The 19,024-nt window shown below is 37.4% G+C and overlaps 4 protein-coding genes across 10 annotated transcripts in view; 2 read left to right on the top strand and 2 right to left on the bottom strand.

Moving 5' to 3' along the window:
* The window catches only part of immp2l (inner mitochondrial membrane peptidase subunit 2), a 74,754-nt gene extending 70,630 nt beyond the window's left edge, over positions 1–4,124 (top strand). For 2 of the 4 annotated variants that reach the window (XM_043228698.1, XM_043228697.1), the window contains 2 exons: positions 445–547; positions 1,615–2,805. In XM_043228698.1, the coding sequence (XP_043084633.1) occupies positions 445–547; positions 1,615–1,800 (289 nt within the window). In that variant the 3' untranslated portion in view covers positions 1,801–2,805. Of the gene's footprint in view, positions 1–444; positions 563–1,614; positions 2,806–3,398 lie in introns of those variants that run through there. The other 2 variants (XM_043228699.1, XM_043228700.1) reach the window with 2 other exon arrangements.
* Positions 4,125–8,094: 3,970 nt separating this feature from the next.
* On the top strand, positions 8,095–11,054 carry tmem60 (transmembrane protein 60). 4 transcript variants are annotated; one of them, XR_006248113.1, is made up of 4 exons: positions 8,095–8,230; positions 8,935–9,387; positions 9,552–9,630; positions 10,918–11,054. XR_006248113.1 is itself a non-coding variant. In XM_043228472.1 (3 exons), exon 2 carries the CDS (start codon positions 8,972–8,974, stop codon positions 9,374–9,376), a length of 405 nt encoding a protein of 134 aa, XP_043084407.1. In that variant the 5' UTR covers positions 8,095–8,230; positions 8,935–8,971; the 3' UTR covers positions 9,377–9,387; positions 9,552–9,988. The 4 variants fall into 4 exon arrangements, 2 of the variants coding, with proteins under 2 accessions (XP_043084407.1, XP_043084405.1); XR_006248112.1 differs by having other exon boundaries at positions 8,935–9,630; XM_043228472.1 differs by lacking the exon at positions 10,918–11,054 and having other exon boundaries at positions 9,552–9,988.
* Positions 10,212–13,693, bottom strand: LOC122331039 (fibroleukin-like). Its single transcript, XM_043228469.1, has 2 exons — positions 12,490–13,693; positions 10,212–11,461 (listed from the first exon to the last, which is right to left on the bottom strand). The coding sequence occupies exons 1-2, from the start codon at positions 12,896–12,898 to the stop codon at positions 10,758–10,760; spliced, it is 1,113 nt and encodes a 370-aa protein (XP_043084404.1). The 5' UTR covers positions 12,899–13,693; the 3' UTR covers positions 10,212–10,757.
* Positions 13,694–15,566: 1,873 nt separating this feature from the next.
* On the bottom strand, positions 15,567–17,940 carry LOC122331279. The gene has a single exon (XM_043228843.1). The coding sequence runs from the start codon at positions 16,281–16,283 to the stop codon at positions 15,567–15,569; it is 717 nt and encodes a 238-aa protein (XP_043084778.1). The 5' UTR covers positions 16,284–17,940.
* Positions 17,941–19,024: the final 1,084 nt, after the last annotated feature.

Here is a 19,024-nt window from a genome sequence, read left to right as displayed (position 1 = left end):
AAGCATTACATCTCAAGGTGATCTTGGGATTCGGTCGAGGAAATCCCGGGCCTGATGACTTCTCCGGTTTGATTTTCAGATGATTCACATGAAGCGGAAGTTAATTTAGCTCTGCGATGGCTGATGAAGAAAAAACGGCATTAAAAATGTGAAATTTCCTTCACGCTCTCGCTCTAAAGCGCTCACAGCACCGCCTGCAAGGGATATGAGCTATTGCTGTGTCAGAAAGTCATCTTAAATATAAAACAAAGACTGCAGCAGCTGCGCGAACATTAATTATTGATCTTAGATTTAGAGAGCAGGCCAAGAGCCAAATGCAGGATTGGTGAATACACGTCGCTGGTCAAGTGTAACATAAACAGCGGGAAATGAAAAATAGCCTGGTGTTTTGCTGCTTTAAAAGCAGCCAGAATCCATTAACGCGTGATTTTTTTCTATTATCAGAACGCTGGGATATAAAAACCGTTATGTAAGAGTTCCAGATGGACATCTGTGGATCGAGGGGGACCATCATGGACACAGTTTCGACAGCAACACATTTGGACCGGTAATCAATTAATTGGTGCTTACTAAGGACAAAAATACACTACTTTGAGAAATTAACACTTGAGAAATAACCAACAGCATCCTAGCATCACTATATATATATATATATATATATATATATATATATATATATATATATATATATATATATATATATTTAAAAAAGAAAATCTGTTCTGAAACCTCTATTTCAGTGTTTTAAACAATAACAATAGATGATTTTATTTAGCAGATTTTGCTCTTTTTTCAGTTATTTCCTAATTTTGTTTAACTGATATTATTATTTATTTTTAAACTCAAACTATTAGCTTGCTACTTTAAATCTATAGTTTTTAATTCATGTATTTCATATAATAAAAATAACACCAAGATTGTCAAATAAAATTTATGTTATCAAAAAATATTACAATTATAAATGCAATTAATGGTTTATATACATGTACCATTCAAAAGTGGCATTTTGTGGCAGAAGTATTTTTATTTATTTATTTATTTAGAAGAAATTAGTGCTTTTTCAACAAGTATGCACTAAATGAAACGAAAGTGATGGTAAAGACATTAACAATGTTACAAAGGATGTCTGTTTCTTAAATAAATACAGTTTTTGTATTTGCTCATTTCATGACAAAGATATCACAGTTACATAAATACTTTTTTTCACTTTTTTAATTCATCAAAAAAATGTGATCGTTTTCACAAAAACACGAAGCAGGATTATGTGACTCTGAGGACTGGAGTAATGGGTGCTTAAAAGTCTTTATTCTTTATTAAAACTTTGTTAATCACTGAAATAAAATGAAAACATTTTTTAAAATATAAGACGCTTAAACTGAAATAATATTTTACAGATTTTTGCTGATTTAAGACATTAAAAGTCTCACAGATCGTAAATAACATACTTGTTACATTACATAACATTAATTGTTGACTATAGCAAGTGAAGATGCAAAAGAAAAATAATAATTTGTTATTCATTTTCAACTTAAAACAATAATAAAACGGCATATAGGTACAGTACAAAGCAGGTATCCAGTAGTGATTTTCTCAGGCGTGTCACTGATCTCACAGGTGGATGGATGGTCTTTCAGGCTGCAGTTTCAAAGGATCTTTTCTGGAAGTCACCACCATAAGCAGATTTCACCACAAATAGACTTGTTTATAAAAAATTCAACGAACACCAACAAAGATTGCCGCGTTCTGGGGACTTTGTTAACAGCCTTGATGCGCTCGAATGCCCCTGCCTGTAATGTATAGAGATTGAGGTATTATTGGTTCTTTGAAGAAGCTTCTTTGCTGCACGCCTCCTCAGATACATTATTAAACACAGCAGTGATTCTTCCTCCCTTCTCAACTCCGGCTGTGACACGACTCGCTACAGTCATTCACAACACGTCAAGATCTGCTGCTCAGATTGTCCTTGAAATATGTTCAAATGTTGGGATTTGCTTACTTGGGCTGAGTACGAAAAACAAACGGTCCTGTCCGTTTAGTCACTGACTCCTTCAGTTTTGACGGTTTTGCACCGGCTGAGGTTTTCCGAGTGTTTGTCCTCAGGTGAATTTTTAATGATGTTTCTTGTCAGAAAGCAAATGAATGTGTTTCTCACTGAATCACATACTTCTTAGGTCTCTGTTATTATTGTTTTACATCCATTACCCAATACGCTTTTGGTTTTCTCCAGAGACCAGGACGGAAAATGCAAAGGATGGTTTTGGCGAAAAACTATTAGGTCATATATCTCTAAGCAAATATTCTTGCTGGATGTTTCAGGCAATTGCTTTCACATTTGTCAGCACAGACTGCGCCTTTACCTTGACTTGATGTATTATGCAGCAAGATGTGTGTGTTTACGTGTGTATTTTTTTGCTTAATGTCCTTTTCGAGGCTAAATTTAAATCTTTCCCGAGAATTTAGATTGATATTTAACGCTGAGAAGGCTTATAATGTTGTTGTTCGAAGTATTTGGACTCTAAAATAATGACAAGACTCCAAAGCACTGATTGAAAGTCAGGTCACAAAATCCTGACTGTCTGAGGCCGTGTTTATTTTGCCCACAAAACACTGCAAAATGTCACACGGATTCGACTCAGACATCCAATTTGTGGGCTTAAAGGGATAGTTCAGCCAAAAATGAAAATTCTGTGTCATTTAGTTCAAAACCTCATCCGAACGTCGTTACAAACCTGTGTGACAAACAAAATGTAGTTTTGTACCCCATTGATTTTTGGTCTTAAAAATTGTTATTTTCAACTGTAACTATATACAAAATAAAATACCATTTTATATATATATATATATATATATATATATATATATATATACATATACATATACATATATATATATATATATATATATATATATATATACATACATACACTACATATGCATGCATAAATTTTCACACACACAGTGATGGACCCAGTATGGTTCTTCTCAGAGCTTTTCTATAGTACTTCTGACTCATACTGTGGTCTAGTCATACTGTTAAACCCAAAGATTTGTGACGTCTATATCTTCCTCTGCAGGTGAGTACATTATCAGCCCTTTAAGTCCCTCCAAACCCTGCAGATATTTACAGAACCCTCCAAATCAGGGGTTTTGGGAGCTTGTTGGATTCTCTCCCGTGTCCTTCTGGCTATAAAAAGGAATGAGGTCCTTTTCTCTTCTAGCTAGAGATATATTGCTTTGTATTCACTAGATGAGAAAAGCATGTAATTCTTGTTCTAGTTGCGCTTTGTTAAACGGCAGCCTATCAAAAGCTACTTTCCCCTTAAGAAATAGACCGGTTTGTTTGACTTTATAGAGGGTTTCGTGGTAGTTCATAAGCTTGATGACTCTGATCTCCACAGGTTTCTCTGGGTCTTGTTCACGGCCGGGCGTCTCACATCATCTGGCCACCCAGTCGGTGGCAGCGGATCGAGCCGACTGTCCCTCCAGAACGAAGACCGCTGTTAAACTGGCATGGAGCAGCAGAGGACGGTTATGATGACTGAAATAAAGGACAGTTGTACAACCACGTCAACCCTCATGTACAGTAAATGTAAATCATTTGTTATGGACTATAGAAATGTTCTTGTTATATCCTTCTGGGCCAAAATCAGAGCTCTTTTGTCAGGTCAATGTCAATTCAGTGGTCAGATGACTTTATTATACTCTTTTTTTTTTTAGTTTTTATTAATAAATTACAGTCATACAGATATCTGTCAAATGAATTATTTTTGAAGGTCAGTTATCTATTTATATAATTTGTTATATAAATTGAATTTTTTTAAAATTTCAATATAAATATGTATTATACAAACTTAAGTAAATTACAATACTTGTATTGCATTAGCATTACAAAAAGAAGCTTAATATCTACTAGAATATCATGCCGTGAACACCGCTTTTTAAAACGCTGTACTCCTGTGGTAAAAAAATACCCTTTTCTATTTCGTTTTTCATGGTTTCATGGCACACAAAAAGATGCATTTTTGTAATAAACAAATATGTCACAAATTTGTCCTCAATCCGTAATACGGCTTTCTCCAGTGAAAAAATGGTCTCACCTGAATCAGAGGAGAAATATGCACAGATTAAACATAAACAGCTGTTAAAAATGTATAATCTATTATTTTTACTGCACAAGATGAACCGGATTACTTCTGGATTATTGTGACGTGTTTATCAGCTGTTGTTACTCTTCTTCTGGCGGCACCCATTCACTGCAGAGCTTGTATTTAGTTCACAAGTGATATAATGCTAAATCTGTTTTGATGAAGAAACAAACTCATCTACAGCTTAAATGGCCTTTTGGTGTGCACTGTTAATTTAAACACATTATTGGAGGAGTCAGTCTTTACATGGCAGCTATTTACAATTTCCATTTAACGCCATTACATTCAAGTCTAATGAAGCTTTTTCTTACGTTCTTCCCGATGTCATATCTGGCACATCCACCTGTTCTGTGCTGAAGTATTTTCATATGCACAAATCCAATATGAAAGCACAAATGGCTGCAATTTTATATTGATCTCACGTTGCCTAAGATAGATTTGCGCTTAAATGCTATAGCTATGAATTTTCCGATTGCTCTAAGACAGGCTTCCTCGAGGGGGTCGAACATCATGCAAGACTAAACTCGATAGGATTTAATGTGAGTGGCCACAGGTCAATACGGATATTCGCACAAGGCTGTGATGAGTTCAATGGCTGTCAAACATAAATCAACACCGACAGCCCTAGGGCTGAAGTACGCCGGGGGAATCTTAGGATACTGCAGGAACCGGAGATAATGGAGCCGCAGCCAAGCGGGGCCTGAAGAGCCTTGATTTGAAACGGTGCGTGCGTGTGTACGACAGAAACGTGTTTTTCACGTCTGACACTGCATTCGCTTCCCATTCGGAGTAAATAAGATGTCTTGCATTGGTGACGAAGCATGATTTCGATATCAAGCTTTTAATCTTCTCTGGAAGGACGCCGGGAACGAGCGTGTCATAGCAGCCTATTGCGGTTCCCACCGAGCTCTTCAGAGGGGAAGCAATTTCTCATTGAACATGACAACCACATTACGTACCCACAAGAGGAAATTGAAGCCCCAAATTGAATTTACCTTACAGAATCGCAGAGATGTGCGCTTTGGATGTTGATGTAAATGCAAGCTGAATTGCGTATCTTTCGCATGAAGATGTTTTGTAGCGGAGACACTCGCGTGTAGGTCTTTTGCTGATTTTTATGTTTCAGTGGGGTTATGTTCCAGTACACTCCGAACTCGGAAGAGATGTAACCGTTGAATAAGGTTATTTTTGTTGACTTAAAAAGTGCCGTTAAACCGCTGATTTCACGTGGACTATTTTAATGATGTCTTTACAACCTTTCTGGGCCTTGGTTGCGTTGCTGTCTGAGGGTCGGAAAGCTCTCAGATTTCATCAAAAATATCTCAATTTGTCTTCCAAAGATGAACGAATGCCCTGCTGATTTAGAACGACATTAGGGTGAGTAATAATGACCGATTTTTTCACTTTTGAGTAAATGTCCCTTTAAATCTTAAGAAAAATTAAAGTAAAATTAAGATGGATGGGGACTATTTACTTTCATTATATAAAAAAGAACAGCTTGTTCACTTTGAAATACATATATAGTTTTCCACAGAAGAATTCGAATAATACAGGTTTGGAACGACACGAGAGTAAATAATTTTTTTATTTTTTTTTTTAAGGTGAACTGTCCCTTTAAATTCCCATTTTGTAGATATTGAATTTTGACATGCCGTATGTTCAGGTTAGAATGCCAAATTAGTTTTATTATATATAAATATATATTTGTCACCCAAATATGCGCAAACATAGACAAAGCCACAAAGCTCAGTTATGTGTGAGGCACATGGACACAGTTCTACGGGGAATATTTTTAATATCTACTGTGCAGCTGTGCTTGGCACATACAAAGGACTCTATCTTTACCTTAATTTGAAATATTCATATTCAAAGTCAACGCATAAAGTTGTGCCAGACTGAAGGAACAAATTATGTAAAGGCCAGATAAGGATAATCTTTTCTCAGCCCTCAGTGTCACCGTATGATGTCATTTTAAAGTGATAACGGTTCTTTAAACCAGGTAAGACTGCTGAAAACAGTTGTTTTGCTTAATAGTTTTGCAGAAACTACTGTGATATTACCATTAAATATTACTACTACTGATAATAATACTTCAGCAAGGATGCATTAAATTAACCAAAGTAACAGTCAAGACGAATTTCTTTCTGAACTTTTTATTCATGAAAAAAAAATGGAATTTTTTTTTATATAAAGCAGTGCAACTTGTTTTTAGCAGCGATAATAAAAATGTTTCATGAGCAAATATATTATGACATTATTTGGGATAGGGGATGCACGTAATGTTTTCATTTACAGTGGATCTGTAGTTGTATATTAAATCAATGTGTAACTAGTATAGTGGTTTTACTGTGGTTACTATTATGATACATTTTCGGGAATGAGATAAATAAATGCATGTTGACATTTTGTCTAGAACTACAGTAACCGTAATGTTTACACAGTACACAAAAACAAATCAATACATTGGAAACACTATGGCGTTAGAAGTAACTCAGATATTCTCATGTAAAAAGGTCATGTGTTTACGTCACTCGTGTGACTAAAAATGCATTACTACCGACACTATGATCCTGCTATAAATGCTATATATAGGCCTATACATAAAGACTATTTTGCGAGAACTGTGGTAAATCGTCATAATGGAGCAGCAGACTATTCCAGGTGTTGGTGTGTGTGTGTGTGCGTGTGTGTGTGTGCGCGTGTCTGAAACACCTTGTGCATCCTCATAAAAAGCTCTCTATTCAGTCGTGTGGTGGCAACAGGCTGCAGAATCAGACTGACCCAATTAAAACAGCGTCCTCAGCTCAGGGCCTCAAGGCAGCTTGCAGTTGTGTGGTTTCACTGATAAGCAACACGGAGCAAAGAAGCCGCTGTATTATTACCTGGCTTTTGTGCTGACACCCCCTTAAGGCCTCAGTAATGGCAACCACAACAGGACATTTGCAAAGGGTAATAAGCTCATTAACCGATTCGGTACGGATGCGGCTTTTTGTGTGCTATCAGTGCACCCTGCACCTTCTTGTCTGGACCCTAAAGGCTGTTTTAGAAAGCAGGTAATTGTAATGGTATATTGCAAATTAGTGGATTCCGATGGTTATCTCAGGTGTGCAATCAACCTGAGAAAAATCTGAACATTTTCTTTCATCTTGAGGGTGAGAAACGTGTATACGTTTATGGCAGTTAAAGTGCAAGGGAAATGACAAATGTTGCTTTTACAGAGGTGTAAATGTGGGCAAAACTGAAGCAAAATATTGGGATAGTGATTCATGTTTATTCTCGGTTTTATCTTCAGAGCCTCGCTGTGAGGAGCAGTCTGCGAGCTAGTGGCTTAACAGCTGAAACTAATGAAACAGCGCCATCTTGAGGACCAATAAAGACGCCGGGAGGGTTTTTGGTAACATTCTTACGTTTCAAACCAGTTTAAAAAAACTTTTGAAGGGAAAATGAGATTAAAAACTGGCAGAACATTTTAGCTACCAGATGGATGTGCCAGCTAAAAAGGATAGTTCCCTCAAAAATGAAAATAAGTCATCATTTACTCACCCTTGTGTTGTTCTAGTGCCATATGCTCTTCTTTATTTTCCAAATTTAATTAAAATATACGTCGCACTTTTTTATTATTATTTAAATTTTTATTTTTATTATTATTGATATTCCATGCGAGACGTGTCGTATAATCCAAGTGCTCTGTCGGTGTACAGTAGGATTTAGTGTAAAACAAACCTAAATCTAATATATTAATATAAATATCCTGACCGTTTGTGTACCGCTGCGCATTTATGAGAACTCAAAATTAATACAAACTAAATAACTAAACGTGTATAAATATATGATCGTGAAAGACGTAATGAATATTAGATTCTTTGGTACAAAGTTAAATTAAATTGAATTGAACCGAGTTCGCCTGGCGGTTTAACGCGCTTCCTCCAGTCCGCTAGATGGCGCTGCGTGAACCTTAACTTAGTGCTTCTAGAGAAGTTGTTTTGAAATCGTCAGTGTTCAAATACACACCGACTAGAAAGGGACATCGGTTTTAATCGTTTACCCCTCTGACTAGAAGGCCTGCCGTGTTGTCTTGATCATCGGTAAGGTTTTCCGTCTGTATGTTTTCTACGCTTCCCGTCGATCTGGTTTCATAAACGCGCGAAGCAGTCCGGTCTGAATATGCTAGTTTTGTGCTAATGAATAGCTCTCTTATTTTAAGGATGTGTCGGGATGGAACGGTCAAGATAAAATAACAATAAATAAAATTAATGTTCGTTTATTATTGATACCGAACATTTGTGTGTCTTGCATGTTAAATACGGCTTGATGGATAACGTTAGTTAAATTAATATGGAGGCATTACTGTAACTAAAACAGTTCACATTTAAACAAATCTTATATGGCAGCGTGTTTAAATGAACGATTTAAGGTTCAACTGATGTTAAAACTAAGCCTTTTTTGAATACGCACGTCGTCTCAAACGCTCATAGTCAATATGCGACTATTTAGCCTAGTAAATAAATACAATGCAGTTTAAGTTAATACAGCAGCGTAACATCCAATGAAAAACTGATTAAACTGTCTATATTAGCTCTGTATACTATTTTTATGTATACTAATACAACGTTAATTGTGTAATCTGTTAGTACTAATGTTATTAATTCATCATAAATGCATTTATACCGTTGTGTTTTAAATGAAGCCTTATTTACAATATTACTATTAATAATATCTGACTAGTTGCATGGACTCCGCTGGGTGGAATTAACTGATCGTATCACTTCCAATGTTTTCTCTCCTTCAGATCAACTAAATGCTGTGCCTTTAGGCCAGCGTTTCAAATGAACATGTCTCTTGCTCAGAGAGTCCTCCTGACATGGATCTTCACGCTTATATTCCTCATTATGCTGGTCCTGAAGTTGGACGGGAAGATATTATGGAACTGGTTCCTCATCTTCCTTCCTGTCTGGACCTTTGATCTTATTCTCCTCCTCATGCTCATTGTCAAAATGGCAGGCCGCTGCAAGCCAGGCTTCGACCCTCGCAACGGGGCGGAGAACTTGAAGAAGCGCGTGTGGTACCTCATGGCCATGCTGCTTAAACTGGCATTTTGTCTGACGCTCTGTGCCAAATTAGAGAACGTAATGAACATCTTGGTGAGCTCGGTTTGCATCCCTCTTTGGGCGCTGCTCATCGGAGCTATGGCCGAACTGGGCTACAACGTTTTCCACTTCAGAAGAGACTGAACATATGAACGGTATTCTTTGAAAGCCAGCAGAAGTCTTTACTGTGTTCTTCAGGAATAAAATCATCTTGAAAGTAGATGTTATTCATAAAGAAGGGAATATATATATATATAATGGACAATAAGAATGTACAGCTGTTTTGAGCTCTTTATCAGGAATTTCTTGCTTCTTTCAGGCTCAAGGGTGACTACGCTGAATAGACTACGTTTCATGTTCACAATGATGCAGGGAAGGTTACGTATTTTGGCTCAGTGGTGAGTTTCCACTCAGGTGACAGAAATGACTGATTGTGAATGTTGCTCAGAATATTTATTGCATTTTAGTGAGACACTGAGATCATTATTGGCATACCATAATGGACATTTGAAAAATAACCGTTAACGTGCTGCATACACACTGTTTGTTTAATCAGTACTGTAACACATGGTTTGCTTACGGGAAAGGCATATGTTCTACAATAATGGTGTATATTTATGAATCTGTGTTTCTTTATCATACACTTATGTTTTGCGTTGCAGAACTTACGTAATACATGTTTACAAAATGTGATTTTAATTTTCTCTTGTACAGAGTGTGTAAAAAAAGAAATAATAATAAAAAGTAATAACAGCATCCTTGTAATTAAAAGATACATATTTATTTTTCTTTGATAAGTATGAAGAAAATCATACACCCAAGCTTACAATTGAGCAACAATTACGCAGGGAGCAAAATACATATATTTGGAAGAAATGTAGTAATTTATTCTTTAGTTAATTTAAGTACTTTAAAAAAGGAGGATCATTATTTAACTGAAATTAATATTTCCTCTTTGAAAGAGTTGTCTGTCTTTTGTGGTCTACATACATACACTGTTTGATGTTAACACGTAATAATTCAAAATAATAGAAAAGTGATAGAAAGAAAGTTAAATAGTACAAAATTTCAGATGATATTATTCAAGCTGGTAAAATCCAGCTATTTGTTTAAAAAAAAAAAAAAACGGCATCTGTTATTCTGCAAATATCCATGTAAACGTAATCATGGATCAGCCCAGATTACAAGCATTTTATTGTTTGTAAGTAAAAAAAACAAACAAAATACAATATAACAGCTGAATCTGGAAAAAGCATGGTTTCATGTTTTACACACACCATTTTCAAAGAATCATGGGGCTCAGTTGTGTATCTATGTATTCTACTAATGCACATGTGTAGAGAAAAAAATCTACATAGAAACATTTATCAATGTTTATTCCAAGTTCTGACATCACACTTATGTATTCTATTAATAAAGCAAAAAAACACAAGAGTAGCTATATACTTAAGACACTTGCCTTTTTTTCTACCATCCATCTTTAACTTAAGTTTGCGGGCAAGTTTTAGAATTGTTGGGTATAATACTACTTTGCATAGTTTTTAGGTCTTATCATCATTTTAACGGTCTTAAAAGACTGTCTATCATTGGTTGGGTAATATTCCATTGTAATGTTGTGCCACGTTCCCCAAAATATCCCATTGCGTACCCCTTTGTACTTTGATTGATAATATTTCCCATTTAAGTTTGCAGACATGCATGCGTCAAACCACCAGCCTGAGCTGTAATAGGCCCCACAGTTTCCAGAGGGATACTGGTCATTGTCTCTGTCCGGAGTGGTGAAGAGCTTCTGGTCGTGATCGTACTTCTTACTAAACTGCATGGCATTACCAGCTGTACCGGAGTAACCACCAATGGACAGGCGGTATTGTTGGCTTTCATTGGCCACATAAAAGTGGTCATAATGAGCGTATTCTTTGATACCCTCGAAGTCTTCGATTTCTATTCGCAATGACATGTTCTTCGCCTTTGTCAACAAGTGAATTTTGTCATTGCCGAGCCAAAACTCTCCTATTAGTGGACCGAATCCGTTTTTGTATTCATCCCATGTGCGATTGAAACTTGTGCTGCCATCAAAGCGATACTGTATCAAAGTCCAGCCCCCGCCAGAAGACTTCATGTCACAGAAAACAGGAAACATGCTGCTCTTTGTCTGCGGCGTTACTCTGTATACACCATTCCTCGGGATTTCGTGAATGTAATCAGCACAGTCTTGTGCAGGTCCTTTTTCTGTGGTCAATAAAAACTGTTATAGGTTACCTCATTCTTTGTTTATGAAAAATGCATTTACAATGTATAAACAGCCTAAATTTGCATGCTTAGAAACAGCATTTCTTTGCCATTGTCATCTCTCAACTAGAGAAGCTTTAAGGCACTTTTATTTGTAAAGCTACTTTGAAATCATATTTATTGTGGAAAGCGCAATATAAATAAATTCAATTGGGTTGAAATTGAAAAAATACACGTTCAGCTGAAAATCTGGATCGTATAAATCAGTAAACGATTGCAGAGCAAGATGATGCACCGAAATTGTTTTCTATCCATCTTCGTTGTTAGACCCAAACAGCAAAGCTGCATTCGACAGACTACACTTAGGGTTTCGTTTAAAAGATGTTAAGGTAAAAGCTGTTTTGCACATAGAAATTTGGATTCATCCATGGTTTCAAGAGTTTACATTGGGCCAAATTTCAAACTCCAGTCACTGTAGAAGTAAATTTAGCACATGGAACGGTGCTGAACCTCTGCTTACATTAATTATGCATTGCAAAAAAGACATTGCCTTTCAGCCGTTCGTTAAGCTCAACAAAGACTCAACATCCTGATACATCAGACAAAAGACGACGCCTACAGCTGGTCCTCTTCAGTAAAACCACAACATCTGCTACTCAGATGACAATCCATATCCACTTATCCTTGTTATGGAATCCTATCACACGATCAAGATAAAGTGCGGGGTCACAGAATATGTGTTAAAAGATACATTCATATTATATTATTTCATAGGAATGATTATCTGGGTAGATTGTACCTGATCTTACTTTTGGACATGTGTCCCTGTTTGCACTCTGCTAAAACTTTGGGTATAATCTATACAAAGAGTCAAATTGATTTATCCCACTGTGTCAAATAAACATGCACTGCTGCCATACTCTAAACACTTTAGAGGGCTTTTTGCAGTATGAATTAAGAGCAAATGCTCCTTCAACTTCTTTCTAAAAAATAAACATTAACTTGAGTTGTGTAAGACAATTCCTCACCTCTTCCAGGGTCCACTGGGGGCCTGGTCTGGGCTGTAGACTGTTGGGTTGACGTAGTGTTACAATCAATGTCACAGGTGCTGTGGATCTTGTTTTCCACTTGCTCTCTCACTGTTACCTCATCACTGACTGCATGTGATTTAAACCCCTCAGCAGTGTCCTCGGGGCTGAGTGAGAAAAGCTTTGAGCCTTTAATTTCTTCAACATTTGTAAGCGTTTCCAAAACAACTGGATCTGTGTACCTCTCTCCACTGTACCCTTGGGCAGTGTCCGCACTGTTTGGATTAGATAGTATCTCCCCAGAGTTTTCTTCGATTCTGTCTTTATTAAATTTAATAAGTTCCAGTTCTCTTTGTCCTCCAGTACTTTCAAAGTTTATGGGTGTTTCCCAACTATCGTTTTTAGCCATTTCAATATGTGTATTTGTCACTTTATGAATATTTTTGGACTGTCTTTATGGTCTGTGTCCATAACGGAGACTGTCGAGGTGGTAAATAGTTTTGTTCCTGGTTCCTTAGATTTCTTTATGGTTGGTGTAGTTGGTCCTTTCTTTTCACTGCTGATCTTGTCCACCTCAAATGGTTGTTGACTGCTGGTATCATCAGTTCCCAAACTTAAAATCTTGCTTTCTTTGCCTCCAGTAGGTGAATTCGAGACTTCACTTTCCAAATTGTTAGGATCCTCTGTACTCCCAGTCTCACTGTTGTCTCTAAGTTGGTTCTTACTTTGTTGAACCTTATACAAATCTTGTGCATTTCTTAAATTTTGAGACTTTTGAGTTTGTGATTGTGACTCTGTACTGTTGTTTTGTACCCATTTATTATGCAATACAGTTGACCTCATCACCTGTGGAATGTGTTTGATTTCTTCTGTTTGTTCTTGTTCTCTTAAGCCAGTGGAACTGGAGAATTGAGTTACTGTGCTTACCTTTGTCTTGAGGCCTCTGGTTGTGTTTGGCTCAGTCTGGAAGTTTGACTTCCTTATATAGCTTGGTCTTATTATTCCCGAGCCATTTTTTCTGGCAATATTAATATTTCTGACTGGGATTGACAGCTTTGAATGTACCCCAACACTTTTGTTTGCTGACATGTTGTCCATCACATTAGGTTGCCTTAATTTGTTGACTCTATGTGAAATCACAGTTGTTAGATTTCTCTCTGGGTATCTTAAAGGGTTTGGCATCACATACCCTTTGTTGTCTTGACTTACTACTACGTGTGTGTTGCTGATGTTTTTCTTGCTGTTCTGAAACGATCTCTCTCCAGCTATAACTTTGATTGGAATTCTCCTTCTCCCTATGCCTACTACTTGTGATTGAACCCTACGGGTCGTATTTAATGTACTATCAGTCAATTTATGCTTTGCAGTTGGGACAAGGAGGGTGTGCTTCACCAGATCTTTTTCTGGCAGAGTGGCTTTACTGTGGCTTGGTATGTCTTTCTTCATTGTATCTGCACTCAGTGACTTGACCCCGATATGTTCATTTGCCCTTCAGTGAACATTCCTGGCTGCATCTGATCTTTAAGATCTGGAGACAGTGGATTAGCTGTCCTTTCATTAAAGGTGCTGTCAGTCTTGTCCAAAGTTGTGGAATCAATTTGTCTGTTATTAGTTTCTGTAATTGGATTTAGATATTTTACATTTTCCACCTGTCTTCCTGGGAAAGTAAATTCTTCTTTATCCACTTTAGAGCTAATCTCTTCCTCACTACTAATAACTACCAGACTTTCACTCACTCCCATGTGCCTTTTTTCCTCTTTGACGATGTTTGGCTGTTCATTGGCATTTGTGGCTATGTGACTGACCTCACCTTGGTTTTCTTTTCTCAGTTTTGTTGAAAGTCTTATAATTCCAGACTTATTTATTTTTCTCAAATTGTCCTCCATAAATTTAGTTACTTGGCTTGCATCTTTCAAGCCATTTCCATCATCTGCTCTGAGACCAGAAAGCCCACCACTGTCTTGTTTGTTTTGGTCATCTGTTGACAGAGTCGGTCCACTGATTGCCCCAGGTTTTATATTTGCTATACGAGGACTTGTTTCCTTGATCCGCATAACACCACTCCTTGCTGGAGAAAATCCAGACTCTTCTGGCTCAGGTTTGACCGTTATGTCCCCAGATTGTGGATTGGTCTTTCCCACCAAAACTTGTCTTTCATTGAAAGTGCTGTTAGTCTTATCCAAAATTTTATCCAAAAATCAGTTTGTCTGTTATTAGTCTCTGTAATTGGATCTAGATATTTTCATTTTCCACATGTCTTCCTATGAAAGTCAAGTCCTCGCTATTCAAATTGGAGATAGTCTCTTCCTCACTACTAATAACTACCAGACTTTCACTCAGTCCCATGTGCTTTTTTTCTTCTTTAATCATGTTTGGTTGTTCAGCTTGGTTCGTAATACTAGAGATTGACTTATTTGTGGCTATGTGACTCACTCCACCCGGTTTTTCTTTCTTCAGATTTGTTGGGAGCCTTGTAATCCCAGTCCGGTTTAGTTTTCTTGAATCGTCCTCCATATTTTTAGGTACTTGGCTTACAACTTTCAGGACATGTCCGTCATCTGCCCTGGGACCGGAAAGCCCACTGATATCTTGGTTTTTTTTGTCATCTGTAGATAGGGTTGGCCCAGTAATAGCACCAGGTTTTGTGTTTGCTGTATGCTGACCTGTTTCCTTGACCCGCATAGCACCACTCCTGACTGGAGAAAATCCAGCTTCTTCTGTCTCAGTATTGACTGTCATGTCCCCGGATTGTGGATTGTGGATCTTCACCAAAGCCGGGTTCTTCAGTCTGTCTTCACTGTTAACCTTGACAACTCTGCTGTTTATGTAGGATCCCTTTGGCCTCAGTGGTCCATCTACTCCAGGAAACTTCACAAACCTTCTGTTCACATCTGACATGCTTACATCTGTTATCTTACTGTTAGCATCCCTTGAAATGCTGCTTAATCCATTTGAATCAGGCACATTCTGCACTCTTCTTCTCCCTGTCAGGATGCCACTGACGTTCTTTACATGTCCGTCTCTGAGAATGTTTGGCTGCTGTTTCCCATGGGTTGAGGATTGTACGGCATCCATTTTTATAGGAAGGATGGTTTTACTAATTCACTTTGCTTAGACTTCAGATCCCTCTCTGAATCCTCAGGTGTAGGCGAGAGCACAGGTTTGACCTTAGAAATGTCCTCAGGTGTCTCGTAAAGTGAGGGGTTAAATATTTTTACTTCTGTGCTTGTCTCAGACCTCTGATCTGTGGTGCCTTGGTTTGGAATAATCCTTGGGGCAATGTTCCATTCCTGACTTTCCAAAATGGAATGATCGAGCCTCTTCATGCCATCCTTAATTGTTCCTTCACTTTCCGATGTGTCTTCTCGCAGTAAGGTTGAAGGTAAGTTTCGGACCACTTGTTCTCCACTATGACTTTGCATCTCCTTGATGCTGATGTTATGTCTTGGAATTAGAGGTCTTTTTTCCTTTTCCTCGTCGTATTCTTTCTGTCCACTTCTCTGTATACTCTGTCTATCCTTACAATCTTGGCAGTCCCTCCTTAGCTGGTTAACCACTTCCTTTAGGTCCTGCAGCTCCTTGGCCATTTTCTCCAGCTCCCTAAAAGGCCTGGGAAGCTGGATGGAGAGAGGTGGGAGGGCGAGTTGATAAGCGCATAAGTTCTCCTCGTCCCCACAGTGCCCCAGGGGCTTTAGCGTTGCCCATGAAGCGATGTCCTCGGAGGTCTCTGGGCAGATGTGACACACAGAAAATGCTAACAGGCTTCCCCATATATAAAACACAGCAAGCCACATCCTGTCCTGTATGGTGAGCAGGTCTGTTCAATGTGTCAAAGAGTGTGTGAGAGAAAAGAATCAGGAGAGACTAGCGGACCACCTCCCTTTATAGAAGTATGAGAGGGGCGATACTCTGTGATGACTCTCAACAGAGGAGTGTAGCAGCCTCCTATCAGAACAGACAGCACATAATACTCAACATTGCAATAATACTAATCTCATAATCTAATAATTTGTTCATTAGTAATCTAGTGATTATTAACATTATGCATGTACACATTAAAACCTAGCCTTTTGTTGTTGATGATGTTGTTTGCCCAGTTTACAATATCTAAACATTGTTAAAGCAGGATAGTATTTAATATTGCATAATACATGATATACAAAATACTGCACTAGCTGTGATATAGCATTAATATTTTGTCTTAACTAAATTGATATTGTTTTAAAATTGCTAAGACTTTTCAAGTTGCAACACCTGCTATTTTATGTATATGCTGTGAAACAGCATGCACATTGATATATATATAGTTTTAACCTCTAAGGGCATCAGAACTGTATTGTGTTGGCTGACCCTGAAGTTTAATCAAAACCATCACACTTACGATCAATCTTTAATCTAGAACACAGCGCATTCTCGGCATATGTCACTTCCTTTCTCACATGTGCAGATATGCATATGTGAAAGAATTATGATGGCAGCAGCTTTCCAACATCCTGCCAATAAAGCAGCATGCCCCACACACATAGACATATGCACACGATCCACAAAAGATTCAGAGATGTATTGTAATGCTAAAAGGCGACTTAAGACCTATTCAGCTGGGAGTAGGTATTTTTGTGTTTCTGCGACATACTTTGAATTATACAAGCCTGTATTTTTCTCACAAAACTAACAATTACGAAAACAAATGATTCAAACATCCTCTAAGAAGTCTAATCCCTCCTGGATACGAGTGCCTGAGATTGCAGTATTTATACAGTGATTATGATTTTGTCGTCTTATTTTAATGTAATTCTGACAAATATTCTGAGATATTGTGCTTTCACCATTGAAGAAGATGACTACTGTACAATTAGCTGCCAAGAAGCATTACCATGTTGGCCAAGTTAGCTGACTAACTTGCCTTTAGAGGATTTGGGTAATGGACAATGAACATTATCCACTTTAATTATCCTCTCCCAATTGGTACATGTATTGACAGATGTCCTTTGTTAACAATTGCAACTCAAATGTTGATGATATCTGGCGACCCCATATCAAACCGAAAATATAATGACGAGAAATGTTGTAACAGCCATATAAACAATGGAGCCATAGTAGTCCAAGTGTTAAGCAAGAGTGGAAAACGTTATGTCCAAGTATCTTTAATATCACAAAACTCCCCTCACCAATGTTTACAATGTCAACCTGTGTCCAAACAGAACTGATTGTCTTTAAACTACAGACTTCACAATTTTTATAGTGCTTGGCAGTGATTGTATTTCAAGCCAACTCCCAGTTTTATTACTACTAATCAGAAAAGCCTTACCATTTATGGACAGGACTATTATTGTGTGGTGACCTTTATGATGTCACACTCTGAAATCCTCCGGGATGGTTCAGCCCATCGGTGTCGTTTGTCTGTGTAAACACTGAGATTTTTCCATAAACCATCTCACAGAAACATTTGGCACACCGGTTGGTTTCGAGTACCACATAGCGACCGCTACATTTGCATGATGTGGTAGTGGTTATTATGTAATTGTGATAAAAGAACAGGCAAGTGCACTCAGACTCTTTCCTAACAGTTATATAACACTAATGAGGCAAATTCTGTGGGAAATCGGGCAAAAGCGAGTGTGCTTTTATCCAGATTTTTAAACTGGAGAGGAGACATCTGGAGTTGATGGTTACAGTGCATCAACAACAGATAACGTCAAGACCGCTTGTTTGCTTTACAAAAGCCTTGACTTCATTAAAGCGTTGGCTAATGCTTGCACAGATTCCTCTCATTGTTGCATGCAATGAAACGGGCGACGTATTGTCTTCAGGCTTTTGTTACTGAGTGATGGGTTTCTTGGAATCAATTTAAACAGTTTGATTGTTAATTTGTGCAGGGTTTCAATTCATTGTCTGCACGAACGTCTTAAATTACACTATTTTTAATGTAATAAATATGCCAAATCAAATTTAGGAATCCTTAATGGTGTCAGACGTGCAGTATGAAAGACTACGGGATAATGAAAAACTAAATAAAAAATAAAAAAAGCACTTTTTTTATGTTTTGGGTGACTATCCTTTTAGAAGTCAGAACTGGTATGTACTGCTTGTAATGACAGTGTGAGTGAAAATAATTTATTGTCGATTGATCAAGCATGACATATAGTCAGCTGTGATTTAAAATGCATACTCTGCCAAAACAATGACTTTTTCACCTTGAGACACAGATTGTGTCACGTGTAGAGAATGGTGCATACAAATTTATGAATTTCTTCTCTATTTCATTTCTATATTTCAGCTGAAAAAGAAAAAGGGCCACTGCTGCAAAAAAATAACGATACAATTTCAAAATAAAGCATTTATAAGCTATGTTTGTTAACCAGAATGTTTGTTTGTTAGAAAACTGAAAATGTTGCGTTGGACACACCCACTGTGGAATTTAATTGGTCTAGAGCCATTTTTGCAAACTGGACAGATTTTTGCATTCTTATTATTATTATTCTTTTTTTTTTTTTTTGGAAAAAGGTTTTTATATATATGAAATGTTTTGTTAGAC

This window comes from Puntigrus tetrazona, chromosome 25, assembly GCF_018831695.1.
Source record: "Puntigrus tetrazona isolate hp1 chromosome 25, ASM1883169v1, whole genome shotgun sequence".
NCBI lineage: Eukaryota > Metazoa > Chordata > Actinopteri > Cypriniformes > Cyprinidae > Puntigrus > Puntigrus tetrazona.
This window is presented reverse-complemented; position numbering and strand designations above follow the sequence as displayed.

What these genes read in the sequence shown, in the direction of transcription:
- tmem60 (XM_043228472.1), top strand. Translation starts at nt 8,972, where the DNA reads ATGAACATGTCTCTTGCTCAGAGAGTCCTCCTGACATGGATCTTCACG.
- LOC122331039 (XM_043228469.1), bottom strand. Translation starts at nt 12,898, where the DNA reads ATGGCTAAAAACGATAGTTGGGAAACACCCATAAACTTTGAAAGTACT. An exon ending in CCCAGTGGACCCTGGAAGAG is followed by an intron (nt 11,462 to 12,489) that starts GTGAGGAATTGT and finishes TATTGACCACAG; the next exon opens with AAAAAGGACCTGCACAAGAC.
- LOC122331279 (XM_043228843.1), bottom strand. Translation starts at nt 16,283, where the DNA reads ATGTGGCTTGCTGTGTTTTATATATGGGGAAGCCTGTTAGCATTTTCT.